The 25,283-nt window shown below is 40.0% G+C and overlaps 1 protein-coding gene across 2 annotated transcripts; it reads right to left on the reverse strand.

Moving 5' to 3' along the window:
• Positions 1-2,645: 2,645 nt before the first annotated feature.
• Positions 2,646-22,683, reverse strand: LOC111855605 (interferon-induced very large GTPase 1-like). 2 transcript variants are annotated; one of them, XM_072697759.1, is made up of 4 exons: positions 22,515-22,683; positions 21,786-21,858; positions 10,964-11,014; positions 2,646-10,302 (listed from the first exon to the last, which is right to left on the reverse strand). In XM_072697759.1, exon 4 carries the CDS (start codon positions 10,129-10,131, stop codon positions 3,118-3,120), a length of 7,014 nt encoding a protein of 2,337 aa, XP_072553860.1. In that variant the 5' UTR covers positions 10,132-10,302; positions 10,964-11,014; positions 21,786-21,858; positions 22,515-22,683; the 3' UTR covers positions 2,646-3,117. The 2 variants fall into 2 exon arrangements, with proteins under 2 accessions (XP_072553860.1, XP_072553861.1); XM_072697760.1 differs by lacking the exon at positions 21,786-21,858.
• Positions 22,684-25,283: the final 2,600 nt, after the last annotated feature.

Raw genomic sequence — 25,283 nt, forward strand, 5'->3', positions numbered from 1 at the left:
TTCTCCTCCTCCTCCTCCTCCAGATTCTCTGGGTGTGAGGTTTTTATGCCCCATGGGTCCCATGAATATTCATGACCCAGGGTCCAACTCATACCCAATGAGAATTGGTACCTGGATCCGAGGGGCCGGTTGCAGGCTCCCCGAATGTCCCCATAGATTTATGGTGGTCTTTGGCCAACTTTTGTGCTGATTTTAATTAAGTAATTTAGCTTTGGATAGGTTCAATTGTGTAATAATCCGTCCCCGGATTCATATTCGGACATAATTTAGGATGACATTGATACCAAACATGATATTCCACCTTTGATCCAAACCTTTGCTAATTTTCATTGATTAATTTATAATTCCTCTTATGAGGTGCATGCTTATTATTGCCATCAATGTACAGAATACATGGCTAGGTGGCATACCTCACAGCTGTGACAAGTTCAGGTATATTTTACTGAAGCTGTACCCCATTGCATACAGTGTGTCCTAATTAAGGATGGCTTGGGTAACTTTCTTTACTTCAGTAAAAGAACAGGGTTGATTATACATTGCCAAATTATAAAATGTAGCAAATCGGGCTATTAAAAAGGGGTTCAGTACACAAGTTTTCACATACATTGCATAGTCTCTTTCAGACAAAGGGAGGCAGGAAAAGAGCGCGAATCTCTGATTTACGACTGTAAGGCATAGATAAGCAACCGCATTTCCACCCCTTCCCCCCCCCTTTTGGTGAGGGGTGGGGGCCTTCCTTAGTTCTATTAACTAAATAACTATGTGCTCAAACATTTCTACCTACTTGGTTACACCACTTAAACTCATTTCCCCTATTCTCTGAGAGAGGTGTGAGCACGTGGTTGGATAACCCCAGTGTTTACCTATCTGTGCCTATTTATATATATATATATATATATGTATATAATTGTCCAAGTGGCAAAGATACAATGGGACATTCATAAGAAAAATAAAAGACAATTGTGACTGACACATACACATCCACCAAGTTTACAGTAATGATGCCAACTAATAGTGAGGATAACACACAATCAAATACACAATAGATGGCATATGATTTTAGCTTTGTCCCACTCCAGAGAGATGCAGGATCTCCCCCCCCCTTTCCACTATCTGGGTCCTCCGTTTGAGGGCCATAAACATTGGAATGCGGGCTTCGGCTTCCTGGAGAGGGGCCCTGGGTCAAAGAGGTACGGAGGGAGATCTTGGCATGGCCGACTCACTCCCTCAGCGGCCATAAAATACTGGCTGTGGGGCCTGCGTGATCCTACACATTGAAATGCATTTTTTTGCTAGACTGCAATCGCAGTGCATGGTATGTCACCATATACCAGTGCAATCAATAAAATATTCTTCTTGAATCAATCTCCCGCTTTATTTTTATGTTTCCTGCCCTTGTCATTCAGATGTTTTGTGTCAGAAAATGTTTATATTGTGCCAGTTTTATATTGATAACATGACTTTATATTTTGGCTCACATGTCCATGGACGATGATTCATGGACTTGGGATTTTGATGGCACTGACATATTCAATGATATAAATACTTGCTTTTGAGGCATGGACTAAGTATTTTGAAGAGGATACCTGCTTTTGCTGGTCATCCATGATATTTTGCCATTCGCACTAAGTGTTTTGAGAAATGCATTCGATGTTATGCAAATGTTAAGTCTGTTGTGAGAAATACACCAAAGCAACTGAGAAAAACTGTAATCTAAGTGTAATAGAGGGGTATATAGAATATGCTTCACATATGATTATGACAACTTGTTCAACCATTTTGCATGTAATGACTTGTACAATGATCAAATGCCTAGATGTTTTGGGGGGTAAGACTATTTAGCAGAGAACCAGTTTAATACATTTTGACCAACATGACATAAACGACTGATAATGTAGGAATCAGCATATGATTGTATATAATCATTTGCATGACTGTGCCAAAGCATTTGCAGTTTGACCTAAACAATGAGACTTTGCATGTATGATGTGCACAAGTGACTCGATGATGTGGAGGATGTACAAGTAGTTATCAGAATTTCATTTCTGATCTGAGAAATGCACCAAAGTGACTGAGAAAAACTATTATATGATCATTAAAAGTCCTATGTTATGATGAAGGCTCATATTCCTTGGTTTTATTTTGTTAAAAACTGTAATAGCCAAATAATTAACATTAGAAATGTTTTCAAATTTTTAGAAATGTTGTATTCACTGTGTTATACTGAAGCTTGCGACTTTGACACTGAGGTTTGACACTGAAAGGGAAATGCATTATTATCTGTCAAGTATATTCTTTATACACCTCTATTACACTTAGATTTCTTTGTATGTTGAATCTTGACTTTCAATAGAAGGGAATATTTGAAGAGTTAGAATACCCAGTGATTAACCAGTTTTCTCTCCTGTGCTAATATACATAAAATGAGTTAGAGAAAACCAGCTCCCCACATACACAGCCCAAAAACATAGTGAGGTTAATTGGAGCCGCCAAATTGCCCATAGGTGTGCATGTGTGAGTGACTGCTGTGTGTGTGTGACTGCTGTGTGTGAGTGACTGCTGTGTGTACTGAATGTATGGAAATATTCATGAAAATGACTCCCTCTGAAAATTATGGTCTTGACAGAGAACCATATTACACAGGGTATGGGCAAGACAGAAATACTTTTATTAGACTACAGGGTTTTCCATAACAGCAATATTAATACAACTTGCAACTATATTTAATTTCACTGCAAACGCAGATGGAACACACAGACATGGTAGGAGCTACACATGATGTCAAGCAGTGTAAGTAGTAATATATGTCATCAAATAAAAAAGATCAATCTAATTAAAGATCAAATACAATGAGAGCAGTAATAAGGATGTTTTTCCTTGGCACAAGAATTAACAGAAAATAGAAGATAATTTGTCTAAAACATTTTCATTTCACTAACTATAATAGGTACATTCAGATATTTTATGATAATTAGATTTATAGATACTTATCTTAAAAACACAAACTGGCAGAATTAACATTAAATCAAAGTAAGGTTTGCTCTTGTCCATAGACTTTTGTTTAAGTTTCTTTACCCCATGATGTCTATAACTAAAACACTACTCACTGCAGTAGTTTTAGTCTCTTATGTTTAATTCCTCCAGCACTGATTCCTCTGTAATTTCTCTCCAGCTGTCAGGAATCACACCTCTGCCTTTAAATTTTAGTTCACATCTATCCTCCCATTCCTTCTGAAACCTGCAAACAAACCATTTCCAGTAACCCTGTGTGCTCCCATCTGCGGTGATGCTCCACTTATCATAAGGGTCACCAGCATCTCTGTAGGATTTATAGGGGATCCAGTTTCCACTGGAACGACTCCTGAATGAACTATCACTGCTTACCTTGGTAGTGCAGAAATCAATTGAAAATTCATCTGTTTCATGATAACAAAAGTGACCTATAGCAGCGGACCGGTGAAACTGAACCCTGTGGTCACCACTATGGTTAGTTATAGTATTTGTGCAGATGGCCTTGCAGAAAGGGCACTGAGCCCAACATCCTTCAAGCTGATTAAAAAGAATCTCTGTTGTTTTCTCCTTTAAGAGGCATAAATGCTGAGAAGATGCATCAACCTTTTCCATATTTTCACTTTTAACCCCCTGTTCAAGATACTTGGCCATCATCTCTTTCAGAAACTCTGTGTCACTAATGTCTTCATCCTGAATGCTTGTCAGACTCTGCCTGTTTATGACCATGTGGTCCCCAAGTTTTGTACAGAAATGATCGAGCCACATGGATGCATTGCCGTTCTTCAGGTTCACTTCATCAGATGCCTCTTTGCTGGTGCGTAAAATGTGCAGTTTAATTTCTTTTAGGTTTTCACGAAGCATCACCTGCAATTCTTTGTAGTTTCCGCAAAATGTTTCCACATGTTCACCAATAAACGTTTTAAAATACGACTTTGGGTTGTGAATGTATTCGTCGTAGAACTCAAATTTCTTCTGAATGGCAAGATGTCTCAGTATATGATTTTCAAGGTTGCATCTGTTGCCACTGATTGCTGGTTTGTTGCATTTCATATCATCAGCAATTTGCACCTTAGTTTTATTGTATATTGCCTCTTCAACTGCAGGCAGAATGTTTTTGAATAAAAATTCAGAAAAAATTCTCACTGAGTTGGCTCCTTTGCAATAGTTTTGGAACATCTGGAAGTACTGTTCCCTTTTACTTTGCAGGTAGGTTACTGGGTTGTTAGCTTTCTTGAATGACTCGTGCATTTTTTGAAACCTCTGGACAGAACCATGGCAAACAAGAACTGACAAGTCAACTCTGTATTCATATGTGAATTTCACATTTTCATTGCGCTCACATTCCTGAATATGTCTTTCAACATTACCTAGTATTTCAAATATGAAATTGTTATTGAAATCTGTCTTTTCCATTTCTTTTTTCCTAATGTATTCATCAACCATGTGATTCACATTTCGGTGGAGTTTTTCAGCAAACTCCTGGAGAATCCCCTTTCCAAATGTTTCTTTAAAACTTTCCCATTTTGCTGCCATGGAAGATTGGCTGATATGTTTTTTCTTTGTAAATTCAAACGTTCCTTTTTCAGATATTATTTTAATCTTGTTCATGATATCTGCCTGTTTTTGGAAGCGAGAGCACAGAATCCCTTCCACTGTAGCTTTTATATGCACTGGCTTGTCAGGCAGCTGATCTTTTGCTATTTCAGCTACCCACTCAACCCAGAGTGAATTGAATGCTTCCTCCACTTGTTTATCAGTGAGCCTCTTGTCCTTCAACTTCAAAGAAGTTGCCATGGTTTTGCTTTTTTGCATCAGATTTTTTTCATAAAGTGATTTTTTCTGATCTAGTTCTGACATACCTCTCTTAACTTCAGTTAGCATTTTGCATTGTTTATGGGTTTCTTCAATGAGCTCATTCTTCAGGCTCTCAAGTCGGTTTTCAACATTCCCTTTCCATTTAATGAGGATTTCAGCATGTTTGTCTTCTTTGAAATGTGCTTCAATCTCCCTTTTTAATCCAGTATAAACTTCATCAAAGGCAGAAATCAGATCTGTGGTATTGACATCCGAAATGTTGTTGCTTCCAATTTGGTTTTCCAACTTGGTCTGTGTTTCCAATGAACATTTCCTTAACTTCCATGACCATTGACCATACTTCTCTTCCAAGCTGCTGTACACCATAATTTCCAATGTATTTCTGAAGCTGAAAACAAAATTTTCCTGCAGAAGTGCATTCCAGAGGTCATGAACTCGCAGTCTGAATTGTGACAATGATGGGAATCGAAAACCTGTGTGCCACCTTGCCACTGAAAGCAGCTTAGATTTCAGGTCCTGAACATTCTGGCTGTAGGATGGATTTGGGGGAGCCATAGGTGGATCCCCCTCCAGGAGATTTTTAAAGTAAAACACTTGAGATTCCAAATCAAACTGTATGACATCACCGAACCTGTAAACATCGTCAATACCCTCCTCCTTTGCTGCAGTCTGAGCCATTTCATCCAGCTTCTCCTGAAGGCGCCTCCTCCCCTCCATGTTTTTATCACCAGCTGATGCTTCTGCTACATTCTGGTGCACAAATATGCAGCTTGGTTTGATTTCAACCCGTTTCATCCTTAAGAAAGCCTGCACACAAATCTGTAGGATCTCATGCATCTCCGATGGATTTTCTCCCATGATGTTGATGACAGTCATGTCACCAACTCCAATGATGAAGGTGGCAAGTTCATTATCATGATTCAGGGATGTTTTAGTGCTGAGCTCTGGAGAGCGAAGACCTTCGGTGTCAACAACCAGTAAAAAATCAAAGCCAAACTCCTCTCTGATTTTCTCATCCACCTTTATCATCTGCATAAAAGCACCGCGCGTACACCTCCCTGCACTTACAGTGAACTGAAGACCAAACATGGTATTCAGCAAGGTTGATTTACCTGAGCTTTGGAGCCCCAAGATAGACAACACATACACCTTTTTGTCCCCAAGCTTATCAATGAGACTCTTCAGGACAGCTTGTACCCAAATAAGGGGTACATGTGATTCATCCCCATCCATCAGCTCTAGTGGGTATCCTGAAATTAGCATTTCAGCTCCAAGTGCAGGGAGAGCAGCAACAGGCTGGTTAACAGAACATTCATACATCTGACCGACCTCTCTCATGATGTGCTGTAATCCAATTGTACTTGCAGCCATCTTTTCAGATATGGAATTAAGCTGTTTACTGAGCATATCAAGTTCTTCTGCTTTCTCCTTAGTCTTGGGGACATTTTTCATTTGGGACCAAGCTGAGTGGTAATTCTCCTCAAGTTTTGCAAGGTCGTCAGAAGATGACTCATCGAGTAAAACTCTGAGCCATTGCAGCATGTAGAATTTTGTATCTTCTGCATGCTCACTTGATGTTAAATAGTCCAAGAATGATCTCATAAAATCATTGTGTGACAAAGCTGTTTTCCTCTGTTTTTGACGTGTGGCTTTCATGTCACTTAGAATCACACTTTTTTGTTGTTCAATGGTTTCATTTGTCTTGCAACTCAGGCGATACCTCTGCTTATTTTTCAAGCACCAGTTATGCCACAGTTCACCATGGAGAGGCAAAAACTCCTTTTTGATATCTGAAATGTGTTTTTCCTTTAACAAACAAACTAAAGTCTGTGCCAGTGCATGTCCATCTTTGAATGACTGCTTGTCTTCATCAACGTTGAACTTTAGTTTTCTTGCTTCATTAGAACAGTTTCCAATGCTCTGTTTCTTGTGAGATTTTGCAATGCACTGCTTGATATTGGTTATGAGTTCCTCTGTTAACTCTGCTTCATTCCTGTTCTTGGCAGCTAGTCTCACTTTGAGTGGATTTTTTGAACCCTGAACCCTTTCACTTCCAGAAAATAGGCAGATCAATGGGACAGGAGACTGAGAGAGATTTTGACAAATTGTTTTTGTTTCTTCATCCTGTGGCTGTTCTGACAGTAGAAGCACATTCACCGTACTCACTGCCTGCAGAAATTTAAGTTGCTGTCGATGTTCTTTTGCTTCACCATGAAGGTTTAGAAACGCAACACAGTCATCAAATATGTCATCCTTCTTTCCTCCTGGACAGTACCAGGCGATCTCGACAACCCCATTCATAAGCATGCTGTTTGGGGCACTGCCTTTACAGTGCCGATTGAAGAACACATTATGTCTCTGTTTGCTAATGACAGAATTCAGAATTTGAGATTTGGAGGTGAAAGAGGTTCCCAACCTTAAAAAAGAGACAACTGCCACCGGTGTGCTAAACATTTGCCTGGTTTGGTATTTTCCAGGGTTGTCTGCACTTGTCATACTTTTCCATGATTTTTTGATGTGCCGTAGAGGCCAAAGAGGGAATTCCAGGTCTTCTGTACCTGGGTTGGGAACTAAGAAAGGTAGTGCAAACTGGCAGGCAGAGAGTTTTGTGTACATGTACTGTCTTAGAAAGTCATTGGCACAGTGGAAGACCGCCATGTGGATATCCATGGGATGGATGTGCGACTCTGTATCTGCCAGTTCTGCTCCTCTAGTTGTTTCCTCATTTGTATTAAAAAAATCAAAATCATCAAAGGCTGTACCATCATCTTCTAGAAGTGAACCAGTTGCTACTGGTTTAAAAGAGAGATATCTGACATTGTAGTCTAAAATCATGAGCTTATACAGATATTGACTCTTCAGATCTTCCACTGTATCTGGTTCACTTAGACAAAGAGACAAACTGTCAATAACAAGAATATCATTCAGTTTAATCTTTTTGGGAAAAAGGTCACTGAGGCCAAGTTTTTTTAGTAAACTTGTACAGCCATTCATTGCTGTATCACTAGCTGGTATATTTGTAAAATCAGTTGTGTCCTCAGATAAAGACACTTGGTTTGCTGGTAAACTACCCAGCTGTGATGCTGTATCCTCTCCATTTGTATTTTCTTCTTTCATGTTTGATTCCCTTATAAAAGAATTCAACTCTTCTTCAAGGAGTTCCCAGTTTCCATGAGATTCTTCAACCAGTAATTTAATTGCATTTGAAATGTTGTCCTTCAGGTGTGATTTAATTAACTCTAACCGTGCTTCTTTTTTCTCAGAGGAAATATATTCTTCATCTTTGGATAGAGTCAGCACTTTCCAAAACACGTAGGCTTGAGCTTTTGATACATTTTGCTCTTTCAGAGAGCAATATTCCTTGTAAGATCTTTCTATCTCATTTTGCAAGAAGTTGATTTCATTCCAGTCCAGAAGATGATTAAATGTCTTACTCTCACAGCAGTATCCCAAAGCATCAATACTGGACAGAACCAAGAGTTCAGTTTCATGTTGTTGCTGGTCACTTAGGGTTCGACACAAGGAGTGCAGTGAGTTGGTAACAGTGCATGTGGCTTTTACTGTGGATGAACGGTGTTCACTGGAACTGAAGGCGCACTGACCTTCTAATTCTTCTTTCTTTTGTTTGAGGATCTTTATTAGTTCTGGAATATCTGACACTGGAATATGTGTGTTTACATTTTCCTCAGGCTGATATGCCCACTTCATTATTTCACTTTTGTCTGAGAAGTTTTTCACTGCATTGTGAGGTTCTAGAAGAGCACGCATCAAAAATCTCAGGTTTATAGCCTGTTCATTTTTATTTTCTATAACAATGTACAACAAGAAATTTTGAAGTATTGGATTTGAGAGGCATGTTTCAACCCAAGTTTCGTCTGATCCCATTTCATTTTTCAGTTTCTTTTTTAAATCTAGTAACTCCATCAGGTGAGCATCACCTTCTGAGGTTCTCCAGTCCTTAACAGTTTGAATCATTTTCCTTGCACTTTCAACAGCAGACAGAATATTTTCACCCCACATTTGTTCCACACTTTGATTTGTAACATCACTGAATATCTCCCTTAAACAAGTTGCTAAACTGTATGCATCTTGGAAGACATCACTGTGAGCTGCCATTATTATCTCCCACACTGGAACAAAGGTGGTTCCTCTGTCAATTACACTCCAGTTCTTGTTGTTGGTGACAAGATGTGACTTCCACTGAATGTGGTCATCAATATGAGCTGGACCACCAGTCTTTTGTACAGACAAGCAAACTTGACTCATGAGGGCTTCATTGTAATTTCTTTGAAGAGCACCTTTCAGCTGTGTAGATGTTGTTGTTACTCCAGCAGAGAAGTTTCGTGAAAGACCACTATATGCAGCACCAACATACACATTTAGGGCATCTGATGTTAAGCTCTTCACCTCTGAAAGCTCACTAGTTTTAACTCCTTCAGCAGATGCTCTCCACCAGAATACTCCCCCAAAATGTATAGGGCCCTGATTCACATGTGAGCCAAATCTTTTGAAAAAATTTACAACTCTGCGTGTGAGCACTTCTTTATCATTTGAATTTAAAAGGATTGTTTCAATTGATTTTAGTTCCTGAATGGCTCCATCAAGCAATTTCAGTTTCTCTTTGCCTAAGAAGCTGGAAGCCAAAGGCACATAGTTGTACTTTATGCAATATACATGAGACTGTTCACATGACTGTACATTTGACTTTTCTTCTTCATGAGAATTTTTCACATTTGTTGTATTTTCAAGGCTGAAGCCCCAAAATCCAACCTTAAAGTCAATAGTTAAACTGGAGCCCAGTCTTTCCATGGCCTTTTGAAAAACTGACTCTGACTTGTGGGATGAAAATTCTTTCTGTTCATACACTGCACTCTGCTCAGGCCCACAAAGTGAGAAAGATTCAGGGATCTCAATCAGCTGCTGTCTCTTTTCTAGTAGGTCTTCCAAATTCCCACTTTTGTAGACACCTTGGAGACACAAACCTCCAGATGCGGTTTTCAGAACATCCTCATCTGAAATGTTCTCTAGTGAGAATGAGGACCTTTCCAAAGCATTAAGATTGCTATTAAGATTCTCTATGAGATCTTTCAAAGTTTGACCTTGAGCCCAACTTTCCTTTGGGACATCCAATGCTACTCGGATCCGATCCTCAGTGTCTTTCACCATAAGATCATTTTGATCTTTGCCTTCCTTTAACAAGTTCTTAAGCTCATCTAGAGCTTTCCTCAGATTCTTCTGTGTCTCCTCAAATGATTCCTTTCTCTTCTGTTTTGTTCCACTTTGATTTTCTAGTGATGACTCCATTATCCTTTATCCAACAAATGCTCTGATTTCTTGCTTTACAAATCAAAAGTAAGTGTTACTTGAGTTCTATACCTTAATTTATCTTCATAGAGAGCTTTCATGTGGAAAAAAACAATCCAAGGTTTCACTTCAAGGTGTATAATTTTTGGTGAGAATTCTTCATTTTTTAGCCTAGAAAATAAAAATAAAATAATTTCAGTCCACAAAGATTCTGCCATATTTTTGCTATGAAAAATAATGAGGAACGGTGGATTACAAACCACCCTGACTAACACACTAGCACTACAGGGAAGAGAATAAAGGTTAAATATGTATTTAAATATTGTCTGTCTAAATAATGTTTTTATTCTAAATCTAAAGTCTAAATCTTTTTTATTTTTAAATGGTTTCGATAAATTTTGATTATACAAGCAGTGCTTCCTGCAGAAGATAGGAGGCAGGTACAAGGAAAGTTTGGTCACAATATTTTCCCTGCATTTTTTTCATAATAGCTACAGTACATGTTTCAGAACTATACTAAATAGCATCTGCTACTGCTAATGCGCCTCCCCTAAAATATAAAATATGTCACCCATAAGTGCAGAAATCAGATTCTTTTAATCTCAGCTTCACCACCAGCATCTTTATTGCTAATGTTGTGTCATTTTTTAAAAAAAATTCTCTTACTTTTCTTTCAGCGAAAAACCAGCTCAAGTGGCCTGAAACACTGATACCCCATAGTGAGCAGTTTAAATTGTTGCGTTTTCTCTGAACAAAAGCTAATAAAGGATAATGATGTACTTCAAGGACACTAATGATAAAGCCAGAATCAAAGTAAACCGGGCCATCGTACCTTCAAATTTGGAGAGTGAGGAAGAGGACATACTGTGACAGATAAGAACTCCTGCAAGAAAGAGGAGAGAATTAGATACTGGTAAATTCTATACTGCTTGAAACCAGACCATATCATTGGATCACATTACAGTTTGTGCTTCAATGCCCAATACTGCTTCGTGGTTATCTTGCATAGTTGCCAGTTCTACTGTATAATCATGAATATCGTAGTGGATTTGTATGTAGATGATTTAATGTTACCCAAAGAATTTTTAATGTTGCCTAAAGAATATTTCCTAACTAGATGAAGAGAATGATGAACCACCAGCTTCAAAGAATTCAAAGATTTGGATAGAAAAATGATAATACTTCATGAACTCCATCATCACAAAAGCTCATAATCATTTTACAAATTCTACATAAAATGTTATAAAACATTAAAATTATCTTGCTTCTTTTTGCTACCAAAAAGCATGAAGTTTGTGGTTAAAGTGTGGCATGATGCTAATACCAGCATACAGAGCGCTAGTCAGATGCTCCAAACCAGTCCTGAGACAGGTGAGAACCTGGCCTGCATGCAGGAGCTGTCTCTGCTCTTCAGGACTGTTTTGTATGTAACGAATATGTATGAAATGGAGCAATATGTATGTAATATGGATACAATGTAATAATTAATAACTGTTAGAGAGAAAGTTATTCTGAAAATCCAAGGGGTGTGCATTGTCGCCCAGGTTCCCCTGATCAATGCACACTCCATAGGACATGGCTGTCTCAATTGGTTTCAGAGCTGTTAACCCTTTAGTGCATTGCCCCATTACACTTTAAATGGATGCAATATAATAATTAATAACTATTACAAACAAAAATAATCTGAAAACCCAAGGGTTGTGCATTGCTCCCTGTTGTCCACTGATCAAAGCACACTTCACTAGATGTGCCTGTCTTGTCTAGTTTTAAAGTTATTAACCCATTCATGTATTGTCCCATTGCACATTATACGGATACATTCGAACATTCAAAAATGTATTAAAAATCATACGTAAAGCAATCTGGGAAACAGAGGGGTGTGCAACAGTCGCCATGAGCCCAAAATGCTAAACCACCATGTCATTATACAGCTGACAGGACCTATTATATTAGCTATTAACACGATTTTGCACAAATCACGAAATGGTTTGAAGCGCAAAAATAATTCGTATGCATTGTCTGTGTACTGGACAACTCAATTCTGTCATTAAAAACGCGCCACTTTACTTCCATTAATGTTATTAAAGGCAGAAAACTGAATATCGAATATGAGGCAAAATTAATCGCGGTGCCCCACGTAAACTTCCCTGGTCAGCGCGTTGATGGAATAGTGAAAGTTACTAAACTGGATGGGTTGGTGACATTTTACGAACGCAACATATGTGTTGCATACACCGATTCCTAATAAAAGTACACTATTATAAAACTGCAAAGATGCAATTCCATGCTGTAAACTGGCTCCGGAGCTTCCCACCATTTTGCGATTTTCTGAAGCGTCATGGAGTGGTCGTGCTCAGATGGTTAAAGGCATGTTCACTCCAAATTCCAGTGGACCAATAGACGTGTAAGGTGAACACCCCCTTCTAAGGCCCAACCACCCGTCAAAACAGTGCCAAAAGTCAGAAGCAAAAAAAAAAAATTCAAAAGCAAAGAAAAACATTCCAGAAGCAAAACAAATTAGAGAAGAAAAAAATGATTTTATTCGACTTTTTTGATATTTGGAATACATATTTTCATTCTGATACTTAATAATTTGTTTGCGGTTTTCAAAATTTTGATTAATACTTTTGGCAGTAAATTAACTCCATAGATACCTCCCTAGCAACATGTGCTGAACAACTGCTATTCACGGTTCGATGCTCAGAACGACGTGATGGTGAGGAATTCCACCCCTTCTCACAACGACCAGGTTCTGTGTCTGACAACGGCTGATGTGAGGAAAACTCTTTGTAGAGTTAACCCACCGAAGTCTGCTGGTCCAGACAACATCCCTGGAAGAGTACTCAGAGAATGTGCAGACCAGCTGGCAGATGTCCTCACTGACATCTTCAACCTCTCCCTGTGCACTGCTGTCGTTACAACGTGCCTCAAGGCCACCACCATTGTTCCCATGCCAAAGAAGTCCCCAGTGTCCTGCCTCAACGACTACTGCCCCGTTGCACTCACACCCATCATGATGAAGTGCTTCAAGAGGCTCATCATGAGACACATTAAGACCCTGCTGCCCCCTTCTCTAAACCCACTGCAGTTTGCCTATCGCTCCAACCGGTCAAAAGAGAATGCCATCGCCACCACCCTACGTCTGGCCCTCACCCACCTGGACAATAAGGACACATATGTATGAATGCTGTTTATAGATTTCAGTTCAGAATTCAACACAATCATTCCTCAGCACCTGATTCGAAAGCTGAGCCTGCTGGGCCTGAACATCTCTTTGCAATTGAATCCTGGACTTTCTGACTGAGAGACTTCAGTCAGTCCAGATCAAAAACCGCATCTCCAACACCACCACACTGAGCACTGGAGCTGCCCCAGGGCTGTGTGCTCAGCCCACTGCTGTTTACTCTGCTGACTCACGACTGTGCAGCAATGCACATCATCAAGTTCGCCGATGACATGACTGTGGTGGGTCTTGTTATGCGCCGCTGCATGTCCAGCTCTGCCCACAGCCAGTTCCACTCCAACCGACCTTTGCTCCGCCTCCCCGTCCGGACCCCGCCCACGACACCCCGCAAGATCATCCGGCCGAGATGAAAAGCCTGACAGCAAGAAACTTGCCTGTACCTTTGCCTTTATTTGTTTGCTTTTGGTTTCGATCTCTTGCCCAGTTTTTGGTTTATGGCACCCGTGATATAATTTCCCAAAATGAAAGTTATTCTCGAAACAGGGAGACGAGGTCAAATAGCCACTTTTACAAAACCCAAGAAATCTTCTATTTTTAAATAAACCTGGTGAAGAGGCACTCTCACAGTTCCCAATTCAATACCTTGTACAAGAACATCACAACCAGAATAAGTTGAGTCAGTAAAAGGTAACACATTGTCAAGTATAAAGGACTGAGCAGCCCCAGTGTCACGCGAAATGGTTACGGGGCACTTTACTGGTTTTGTTTCGCTTAATGAGTCTGATGTAAACACAAACGGTTGGAAGGTGGGTTGGACAGTGTGGGTTGGCGGCAAGACATCAACAATACAATCGGCAACATGTACCTTTTTAATAGCAAAGCGAGCATTCATGCGCCGGACCGCAGGGCAAACAGAAATGAGGTGACGAACTTCATGACAATAGAAACATTTTCTTATTTCTACCGGCGGGGTTGTCGGAGCAGCCTTCTCAGGAGGCGGCACCGATCTAGGATAGGGCTTGCGGGGCAAAGGAGTGGGGTGAACACAGTTCTATGGGTCATCACAAACTCATCAGTGAGGGTAGCAGCATCCACAAGAGACGTAACCTTCTGTTCGTTCAGATATATAACCACACGGTCAGGTAAACAGTTTTTAAACTCCTCAAGCAAAAGCAGCTCCTTGAGTTGATCGAAATCAGTCACACCGCTAGCGGTGCACCACTTATCAAAGAGGAGTGACTTCTCCCGAGCGTTCTCCACGTGGGTTTCAGAGGCGGATTTACAAAGCTTCCGGAAGTTTTGCCGGTAAGCTTCAGGCACTAACTCGTATGCCCTCAAGACAGTAGCCAGTAGACAGTAGACAGTAGGCTTTATATGCAAGTATCAGTGTTTTGAATCTGATGCGGGCAGCCACAGGAAGCCAGTGTAGGGAGCGCAGCAAAGGAGTGGTGTGGGAGAAGTTGGGAAGGTTGAAAACAAGCCGAGCAGCTGCATTCTGTTAAAATAAGACTTATTTGTCTTATTTTTTTACGCCGACATCTTTCAAACATCACCCGGTAACCATGGAGACGTCCCGGACCCACCAGTTGGTTGGTAATGAAACTGACTACTCGTTCAGGCTCACTATAATTTCTCCGACGGTATAGCTGCAAATTTCTGATCCTCCTTCTCAAATGACGAACACTAATATGACAATTTTCTTGCACCGACAGACAGTGTTATTTCCTCGTATCCATGATTCAGTGCAATATATCTAGACTTTTTCTCACAGTTTGAAGTCTACCTTGGTTTTACAAACAAGTGCAATATACACTCACCTAAAGCAGGGTTTCTCAACCCAGTCCTCGGGGACCACCAGACGGTCCACGTTTTTGCTCTCTCCCAATTGGCAGGGAATTGGGAGAGAGCAAAAACATGGACCGTCTGGTGGTCCCCGAGGACCGGGTTGAGAAACCCTGACCTAAAGGATTATTAGGAACAACTGTTCAATTTCTCATTAATGCAATTATCTAATCAACCAATCACATGGCAGTTGCTTCAATGCATTTAGGGGTGTGGTCCTGGTCAAGACAATCTCCTGAACTCCAAACTGAATGTCAGAATGGGAAAGAAAGGTGATTTAAGCAATTTTGAGCGTGGCATGGTTGTTGGTGCCAGATGGGCCGGTCTGAGTATTTCACAATCTGCTCAGTTACTGGGATTTTCACGCACAACCATTTCTAGGGTTTACAAAGAATGGTGTGCAAAGGGAAAAACATTCAGTATGCGGCAGTCCTGTGGGCGAAAATGCCTTGTTGATGCTTGAGGTCAGAGGAGAATGGGCCGACTGATTCAAGCTGATAGAAGAGCAACTTTGACTGAAATAACCACTCGTTACAACCGAGGTATGCAGCAAAGCATTTGTGAAGCCACAACACGCACAACCTTGAGGCGGATGGGCTACAACAGCAGAAGACCCCACCGGGTACCACTCATCTCCACTACAAATAGGAAAAAGAGGCTACAATTTGCACGAGCTCACCAAAATTGGACAGTTGAAGACTGGAAAAATGTTGCCTGGTCTGATGAGTCTCGATTTCTGTTGAGACATTCAAATGGTAGAGTCAGAATTTGGCGTAAACAGAATGAGAACATGGATCCATCATGCCTTGTTACCACTGTGCAGGCTGCTGCTGGTGGTGTAATTGTGTGGGGGATGTTTTCTTGGCACACTTTAGGCCCCTTAGTGCCAATTGGGCATTGTTTAAATGCCACGGCCTACCTGAGCATTGTTTCTGACCATGTCCATCCCTTTATGAAATAAAGCAGGATAATGCACCATGTCACAAAGCTCGAATCATTTCAAATTGGTTTCTTGAACATGACAATGAGTTCACTGTACTAAAATGGCCCCCACAGTCACCAGATCTCAACCCAATAGAGCATCTTTGGGATGTGGTGGAACGGGAGCTTCGTGCCCTGGATGTGCATCCCACAAATCTCCATCAACTGCAAGATGCTATCCTATCAATATGGGCCAACATTTCTAAAGAATGCTTTCAGCACCTTGTTGAATCAATGTCACATAGAATTAAGGCAGTTCTGAAGGCGAAAGGGGGTCAAACACCGTATTAGTATGGTGTTCCTAATAATCCTTTAGGTGAGTGTATAACCATGCACTTATGATATTGGTGCAATATACTTTTACTTTACTGTGCAATATACACTTTTACTTTTCCTGTAACTTTTGGACAAAGGTACTTTAGATTCCTGTGCAGAGATTTTCTGTCTTATTTTATTTGTATTTTATTTATTAGAATGTTTAACAGTGTCATAATTTGTTTTACACTTCATTCCTATTTTTATACTTATATTGTATTGTTCTTGTCTTCGTGTTTATATGTGATTGTGCAGTCGCAATGTGAGCAATTTCCTCCGGGATTAATAAAGTCTTCTGATTATGATTATGATTCTGATTGGGACAGTCCACGATCAAAATAAAATCTGATGCATTCGTCCATGAGGATAATACTAAACCTCGAGATCATGGGAAAGTGACATGGGTTATGTCGAGATCACAAGAAAAAAATAAGCCTCGAGATCTCGAGAAAACAAAAAGAAAAAAAAAAGTTTATGCATGTCCTCTACAGACTTCCGTAAAATATGCAACGAAGTAACGAAAGATATTCTATGATATCGTGAATACAGCATATAGCCACTAGATGGAGCTCCAGTAGAGCTACTTATTTGATACCTTCAAGCTACCTGCACTTGGTTAAGGTTTGAAATGTCTGAGGCATTTGTAGTCACAGACAACTAGTATGCCTCACCCGAGAAGGAAAAGTTTAGACTTTTAAACTGTGGTGCACAATGCAACATACAGTCTGGTAGTATGTATTGTGGGTTCTTTAGTGAACTTCAAATTTGCAGTATGGAATGGGTAGGCCAATATCTGACAAAATGTACTCAACATAGGGCTTATTAAAGGTATAGATCTATATACTATCCCACATCTATACACTGTTATGTCCCATACACATCTATACACTTATGTCCTATTCACATCTATACAGTAAAACCTCAGATTGCGAGCACAATTCGTTCTGGAAACGTGCTCGTAATCCAAAGCACTCGTATATAAAAGCGAATTTTCCCATTAGAAATAATGGAAACTCAGATGATTCGTTCCACAACCCAAAAATATTCATAAAAAAATTATTAATACAAAATATAAAGTAAAATTACATAAAACAAAGTAACCTGAACTTTACCTTTGAAAAGAATCGTGGATGGTGTGAGGGAGATGAGAGAGAGGAGAAGAGGGTTATTTTGACTTTCACTATAACTAACGGAATCACTGCTATCTGTTGGCTCAATGGAATCTTTCTTTTTGAGCGACTTTAACAAGGAACCTATCCAATGACAGCCGCTTTTGCCTCCTTTTCGATTTCGATTTGGGGAGGGTGCAGGACAACAGGGTAGAATACACAAGGACTGGCACAAGAAAACAGGCATCAGGTGTAACTAATTATTAACTCAGGGAATCAAACAGGGAACTTAAGAAACTAACGGAAACGGGGAAACCGAATCTAACACGGGAATAACAGAGGTAAAAACACAATCACAGGCACAAAAGCAAAAACCAAAATCGAATACCTGGTGATGCAGCTTGCTGGACGAGCATTCTAACCCAGGTTACTAAGCGATACTGGTAATTAGTGAATCCCATTTAAGTCTCACATTAACCGACTCACAGTGATTCCGCAATTGAGTTTGGAGGAACCAACCATTCGGCATAACAATTAGTTAATAATCATCATTAAATAATAATTAATTAAAATTGAATTAACTTCAAAACATTGGTGGAGATATTAAAATTTACCTGAGCTAAATATTCCTACAACAGGTAGCCACAAGCTCAGCTCATTGAGCTATGCGGCCATTCAGGGATCAGGGGAAACACTAAAGACTTGGACAACGGGGGAAGTCTGAGACAAACATGCGGACCCTGACATGCCACATAGCTCAGTGGGCTGAGCGTGCAGTTTAAACAGAGTACCTGCTGGTTATGGTTTTGAGGCTGGTCTCTGGCTGCCCTCATCTGATTATTAGTATTTATTTGGGTTTCTGTTTCCCCCAGGTTTATGTTCTATTTTGGTTTCCTTGGTTTTAGGTTTTGCCAATTGGCTCCCCACCTTTAGTACTGTAGTGGCACTTACAGGGGGCTAAGCTGGGAAGTAGGCCTACAATCAATCCTATTTCTCCTTTAATTTTAACAATGGCACCTGCCCATGCCTCGTTCCAGTAAAAAAATGTTCCCTAGATAAACCAAGGCAGCTCCAGGTGACCCCACACAGGTTGCCTCCCAGCCACTGACCAGCCCACAAGAGCAGATCCCCCCAGAACCCCATGTCTGCAGCCAGTGCGGAGTGTGTATCACTACATCTGGGATTTTTGTACTCTTGCTCTATTCAACACCATTGTGATGGATCAACAAAAAAATTCTGTTAAATCAAAGGCAGTACCATGTCACAGTGTGAAATATACATCCAGGACCACTGGTCTACAGGGGAGAGGGAGGTTCTAGGAGCTGCACAGCAAAGGGTGCCACACCGTTCTGCATATATTACCCATCATCCAAGACCAGAAGACCAGGGCTGGTAATCAAAATGGCCTTACATGTCACGCCCGGCTCGTCCGATCCTCGTGTGTGCCACGCCCCCTCATTACCCACGTGTGCTACTCTCAGGCACGTGCACAGGTAGGGCTCAACCTGTGCAGAGCACATGCCCTCTTTGTAAATACACTCGGAAGTGCCCCTTTTTTTGGGGGAGTTTTTTTTTTTTTAATAAATCAATGCTATTGGTAACCCTTTACGTCTGTTTGTCTTTTTAACAAATATTTAACCAATTAAAGGCATTAAAAAGCGCATCTCTTAGAACCGCTCAAACTGTCAGTCAGACTTCACAACTCTGCCCCCTGAGCGCAGCGAACTTACGTTTCAGCCGAAGAAGATGAACGTCTTCGTCTTGTAACGGTAAAATATCTTGTTGTTTGAATAAGTGCAACATTGTCTTTATGAAATAAACACTAGTACGTCTATAAAGGTTCATATAATGCATCACCACACCGGTGTGATGTTGACGTAATGTGATGTCGTCGTTTTAATGATGGACAAATTGCACCCATTCGCTGGTCAAAAACCCGCGGTGTAACTGCATTTGAGTTTGACACAAAGCAACCGAGTGATCCTTGTCAGCTAGGTAAAATATATTATAAGAAATTTCTATTTCTGCTGAATGTGCTGATGCATGTAAATTACATGATGTAATTTATTAACATTTCATCATATTATATAGCTAGTTATAATATGCTATATATAATATATTAATTAAATATAATATAAGAATTATATAAAATATATTATAAGTGCTATCTGCTGAATGTGCTGATGCATGTAAATTACATGATGTAATTTATTAACATTTCATCATATTATATAGCTAGTTATAATATGCTATATATAATATACTAATTAAATATAATATAAGAATATTATTGTGTGTTATTTTTTTGGTGGTGGAGTGGTTCGTGGAGGGGTTGGGGGGTGCCCATTTTCAGTTTCAGCACATGCCCCTCAAAAGGTCTGTGCACGGCCCTGGCTACCCTGATTGTTCCCAGCTGTTTGATGTTATTTCCGGCTTGTTCTGTGTATATCAGTCCACCTCTTCGTCCGTTTCCCAGATCCGTCATTAACATGCGTACCCCGTGTTGCTTGTCTGCCCTAAATAAACCCCGTCCTTTGGATCTCTGCGGATTCGACTTGCCATTCTCCCCGTCCTGCTTGCTCGCCAAACGGCGTACATAACATCAGGTGCGTTGCTAGAGATTTTGGGCCCCATGAAAGCATATCATATTAGGCCCCCCAGTCCAAACCAATCCAGTTATTTTCCTAATTTTTTAGGGCCCCTGTCACTCAGGGGCCCTTGGAATCGTCCTAGCTTTCCTCCCCCTTACAGCGCCCCTGCATAACATACATCAAGAAAGTTAATTTTATAAGTTGAATTTCATTAAAATGTGTAGGTTAATAACAACCCATACTGTACATATTACATTTAAGTAGATTGAACGTGGGTGCTGTTGAATTAATTTCATAAGTAATTAATTACATTCTACTAAAATTAGTTTATTAGTGTAACATAGCTTTTCTGAGCTGGAAATACCTCAATTTTTAAGCTAACTATGAACTTAAAACATATCTATTCTTAGATGAATTAATTTTCATACAACCGCTTACCTTAATGAAATTAATTACATTAAACGAAGCCTTTTTTAGTGTAGGTTGGTAGATGGATATAGAAATAAATACTAATTTCAAATAACTATTATTATGTCTATGTAACATACGATTCCACACCTTAAAATAGCTTTAATTTTATTAATTTAGATTTTATTTCTTACATAAAACAAAGTAATTGTTACTCTAAACCAAAAGGTAATTGTTGAATTTCCTTATATTTAACATGCAATTGTTAAGGCTTATAATTAAGGAACTTTTACTCAATAGTACTGTAGTTTACTTACGAAATGCTTGCGCAGAAACTTGCAAAGATATTTTAAAGTCTACACAGCATTTTTCAGTGGACACTCCGTTCATGAGGGTCAGCATTCAAGCAGCACAAATTCCAGTAACACAAATAATGTAATAAATTAGTTTTTCTTTTATTATAAACAGGGATGGACATAGGCCTAACTGATACGCAAGTACGCATTCACCTTTAATAGCGATACGTGCGGCAATCGATTAATGTAACAGCGCAAATACGTACGTATTTTATAACATGACAAGAATATATGACAAGAAATTACCGTGCATTTTAACCTCTATACCGCAAATTTTCAATTTCAATTTCAATTTCAAAAAACTTTATTTGTCCCCGAGGGGCAATTTAAAAGGCATAGAGGAGCAGCGCACACAAATAACAGTTGTAACATTAGACACAACAGATGACACACAATAGACACACAATGAACTATGAACATAATAAATAAATGACTTTAAGTACAGAGGCAATAAGGTGCATGATGATGAGAGTGGAAAAAAATGAGAAGTGAGAGTGAGAGAAATGAAATGAAGTACGAATGAGCAAATAAAGGTTAAAATGCACGGTAATTTCACGTTATATCGGCGCAAATGCACATAAAATGCACATAAAATGCGTACGTTATATTAATGAATTAATAAACACGCATGGCTTTGAAAGGTGAATGCGTACTTGCGTACCAGTTATGTCCATCCCTGTCTATAATGTTGTATGATGGACCACAGACTCTCCCAATGTACTTATAAAATATAAACCATAAAACATGTTTGTATACAGTGCCATTTTGCAGTTAAAATAACTTTTACATAAAGTTCTGTAAATGCTTCACTAGAGAGCACGTACGATATTACGTTTTGAAAATAAACAAACACTTCGACTTAGGCTACCTCTATTTTTCCTAATGAATTTCAGTCACCGTCTGCACTCCTTTGTGACTTTACTTCCTTAGGTCTCACATTTCTGTTGGAAAATGTTTGAATCTCAAGTAACTACGTAACTTTAAGTATAAAATTGGAAATATTATGTTTTTATCTATATTACTTTTAAGCATTTTTAAATCCCTACAATCAGGGACGAATTATGGGTTGTGTGGGCCCCTGGGCAAACCACCACCACAACCACCACAATTCAAGGGCCCTTGGCAGCCAAACGCCCTCCCTCCATGTTTCCATCAGAGGCCCTATAGGGTCAGGGGCCCTTGTAGGCAGAGGATCAAAGAATGTAGGCCCTCTAAAATAGACAAACGAAAATACATTGTTGATAAGCGTTGCAAATTGTTTTGGGCTAGGGGCCCCACGGGCAGAGGTGGACATTTCAGGTCCATAAAGTAAAAATCCAAACCAGGATTTTATTTCAACCAACCAGTTAAGTATAAAGAGTAGCAGTCATATAGTACTCAACTGGTTGGTTGAAATAAAATCCTGGTTTGGATTTTTACTTTCTGTACCTGAAATGTCCACCTCTGCCCACGGGCCCCCTGCACCCCAAGGGCCCCTGGGCAGCGGCCCCGCTGGCCCGGTCTGTAATCCGTCCCTGCCTACAATTCATAGCATTCATTATATTTAAACAAAGTCTTAAACAGCATTCTTTAGCATTTTGCCCGTAACTCCGATTACCGTGATCCTGTGTTATTCTGTGTCCGGCAGCCCGTCCGGGAGGAATCCCAGCCGTGTGCTCTGGGATAACTGTTGGCTGGATAGACTGCGATGCAAATTTTTATTTCTGTAAATAAACTACAGACCGCATATGAGGGTACGGCTGGACTGAAGAATGAGCCAAAGAGTGAGCCGTATAAATACTGGAACATTGTACTTTCAGTTTCACTTTCCTAGTTTCATTTTGACAGAATAGGCATTCAGCCATATTTCAGCCGGGGCGCCACCCTCATGAGGGAGATACAAACTGGAATCAACTGCTGTGTTTCCCAAACCTGCTAGGTGGAAGATTTTCCTCGTGTATATTTATACCCTGTTTAGTTCTTTTTCTATCTACCTGCCTTTGTTAGATCCCTCATGTTGCCTTTTGGTTTCTTTTGAGTTCATAATAACGCCAACTAAAAAACTACTATCTAAGATATACAACCCCAATTCCAAAGAAGCTGGGATGTTGTGAGAATAAAAAACATTCTGTTTTTTACACGTCTCAAAGTTGGGAGAAGGCCATGTTTACCACTGGGTGGCATCACCTCCTCTTTTAACAACAGTCTGTAAACGTCTGGGGACTGAGGAGATCAGTTGCTCGAGTTTTGGGAGAGGAATGTTGTCCCATTCTTCTGAGATACAGGATTCTAGTTGCTCAAGTCTTCTGTGTCGTAATGTTTGTTTTATGATGCCCCAAATGTTCTCAATGAGTGAAAGATCTGGACCACTGGCTGGCTAGTTCAGTACCCAGACCCTTCTTCTACGAATCCATTACGTTGTAATTGATGCAGTGTGTGGTTTGGCATTGTCATGTTTGAAAATGGAAGGTCTTCCCTGAGAGAGAAGTCGTCTGGATGGCAGCATATGTTTCTCTAGAACCTGGATATACCTTTCAGCATTGATGGTGCCTTTCCAGATATGCAAGCTGCCCATGCCATATGTACTAATGCACCCCCATACATCAGAGATGCTGGCTTTTGAACTGAGCGCCGATAACACGCTGGCTGGTCCTTCTCCTCTTTAGTCTGGATGATACGGCATCCCTGGTTTCCAAAAAGAATTTCAAATTTAGATTAGTCTGACCACAGAACAGTTTTCCACTTAGCCACTGTCCATTTTAAATGAGCTTTGGCCCAGAGAAGACGTCAGCGCTTCTGGATCATGTTCAAATACAGCTTCTTCTTTGAATGATAGAGTTTTAACTGGCATCTTTGGATGGCACGGCAAATTGTGTTCACTGATAATGTTTTCTGGAAATATTCCTGAGCCCATTTAGTGATTTCCATTGCAGAATCATGCCTATTTGTGAGGCAGTGCTGCCTAAGGGCCCGAAGATCATGGGCATCCAGAATACTTGTCCCTTACACACAGAGATTTCTCCAGATTCTCTGAATCTTTTGATTATATTATGTACTGTAGATGATGATATTTTCGACCTCTTTGCAATTTTACACCGAGGAACTTTTTTCCTGAAATTGCTCCACTGTTTGTCGATGCAGTATTAGGGGGATTGGTGATCCTCTGTCCATCTTTACTTTTGAAAGACACTGCATCTCTAAGACGCTCTTTTTATACCAAGTCATGTTACTGACCTGTTGCCAATTGACATAATTATTTGCCAATTGTTCCTCCAGCTGTTGGGTTTTTGTACCACTAACTTTTCCAGCCTCCTATTGCCCCTGTCCCAACTTTTTTGAGATGTGTTGCTGTCATGAAATTCAAAATGAGCCAATATTTTTCACTAAATAGCAAAATGTCCCACTTTAAACATTTTACATGTTTTATATGTTCTGCTGTGAATAAAACCTCAGTTTATGAGATTTCCATATCATTGCGTTCTGTTTTTATTTACAATTTGCACGACGTCCCAACTTCATTGGAATTGGGGTTGTATATGTGTCTGGCATCTAGCAGAATCTGATACAACGTTCTCCCTACCCACAAATGGGAAAGGGATTTACTCATCAACCCAGACACTAACTTCTGGCGGCAAATTTGCTTGAATACCTTTCAAATGACTCACACCTCCAACCTGCAGCTAATACAACACAAAATTTTACATAGAACACACTACACAGGTCGAAAGATGTTCCAGATGGGTATCAGAAATACTGACATATGCGTAACTTGTAAGAAGGACGCACCAGATAATTTCCTTCATGCTTTCTGGTATTGCACACCAGTCAACGAATTCTGGCAAAGGATTTGTGAAGACTTATCGACACACCTAGGGCATCCCATCCCACCCTCCCCCTCACTCTGCCTGCTTGGGGACCTCACTAACATTAATATAGACACGAATAAATCTTGCATGCTTCTCACAGTACTAACCGTTGCCAAGAAAACAATCCTTCTGAACTGGAAGTCAAAAGAGAGTTTAAACATAAATCTGTTCAAAAATCTACTCTTGGATTATGTTTCCATGGAGAGGATGTCTGCCTGTAAGAAAAATCATTTGACAGAATTTGAACATTGAACACAGAAGTTGGACTCCAATAATGAATTTTATAATGTGATGTCGTCTGGGGTGGCATATTAAAAAAAACAAAACAATCATATTTGAAAAGACCAATCAGGCCCGAGAGAGGGCATCGGTCACTAGGTAATCAACCCCTCTTTTGTGGGTGATCACGAGATTAAAAGACTGCACAATTAAGGCCCAGTGCATGAGACGCTGGTTGGTGTTACACATACGCGAGAGAAAAACTAAGGGATTGTGATCGGTGTAGACCGTCACCAGCTGGG

The sequence above is a fragment of the Paramormyrops kingsleyae genome, chromosome 12, assembly GCF_048594095.1.
Source record: "Paramormyrops kingsleyae isolate MSU_618 chromosome 12, PKINGS_0.4, whole genome shotgun sequence".
NCBI lineage: Eukaryota > Metazoa > Chordata > Actinopteri > Osteoglossiformes > Mormyridae > Paramormyrops > Paramormyrops kingsleyae.

What these genes read in the sequence shown, in the direction of transcription:
- LOC111855605 (XM_072697760.1), bottom strand. Translation starts at nt 10,131, where the DNA reads ATGGAGTCATCACTAGAAAATCAAAGTGGAACAAAACAGAAGAGAAAG.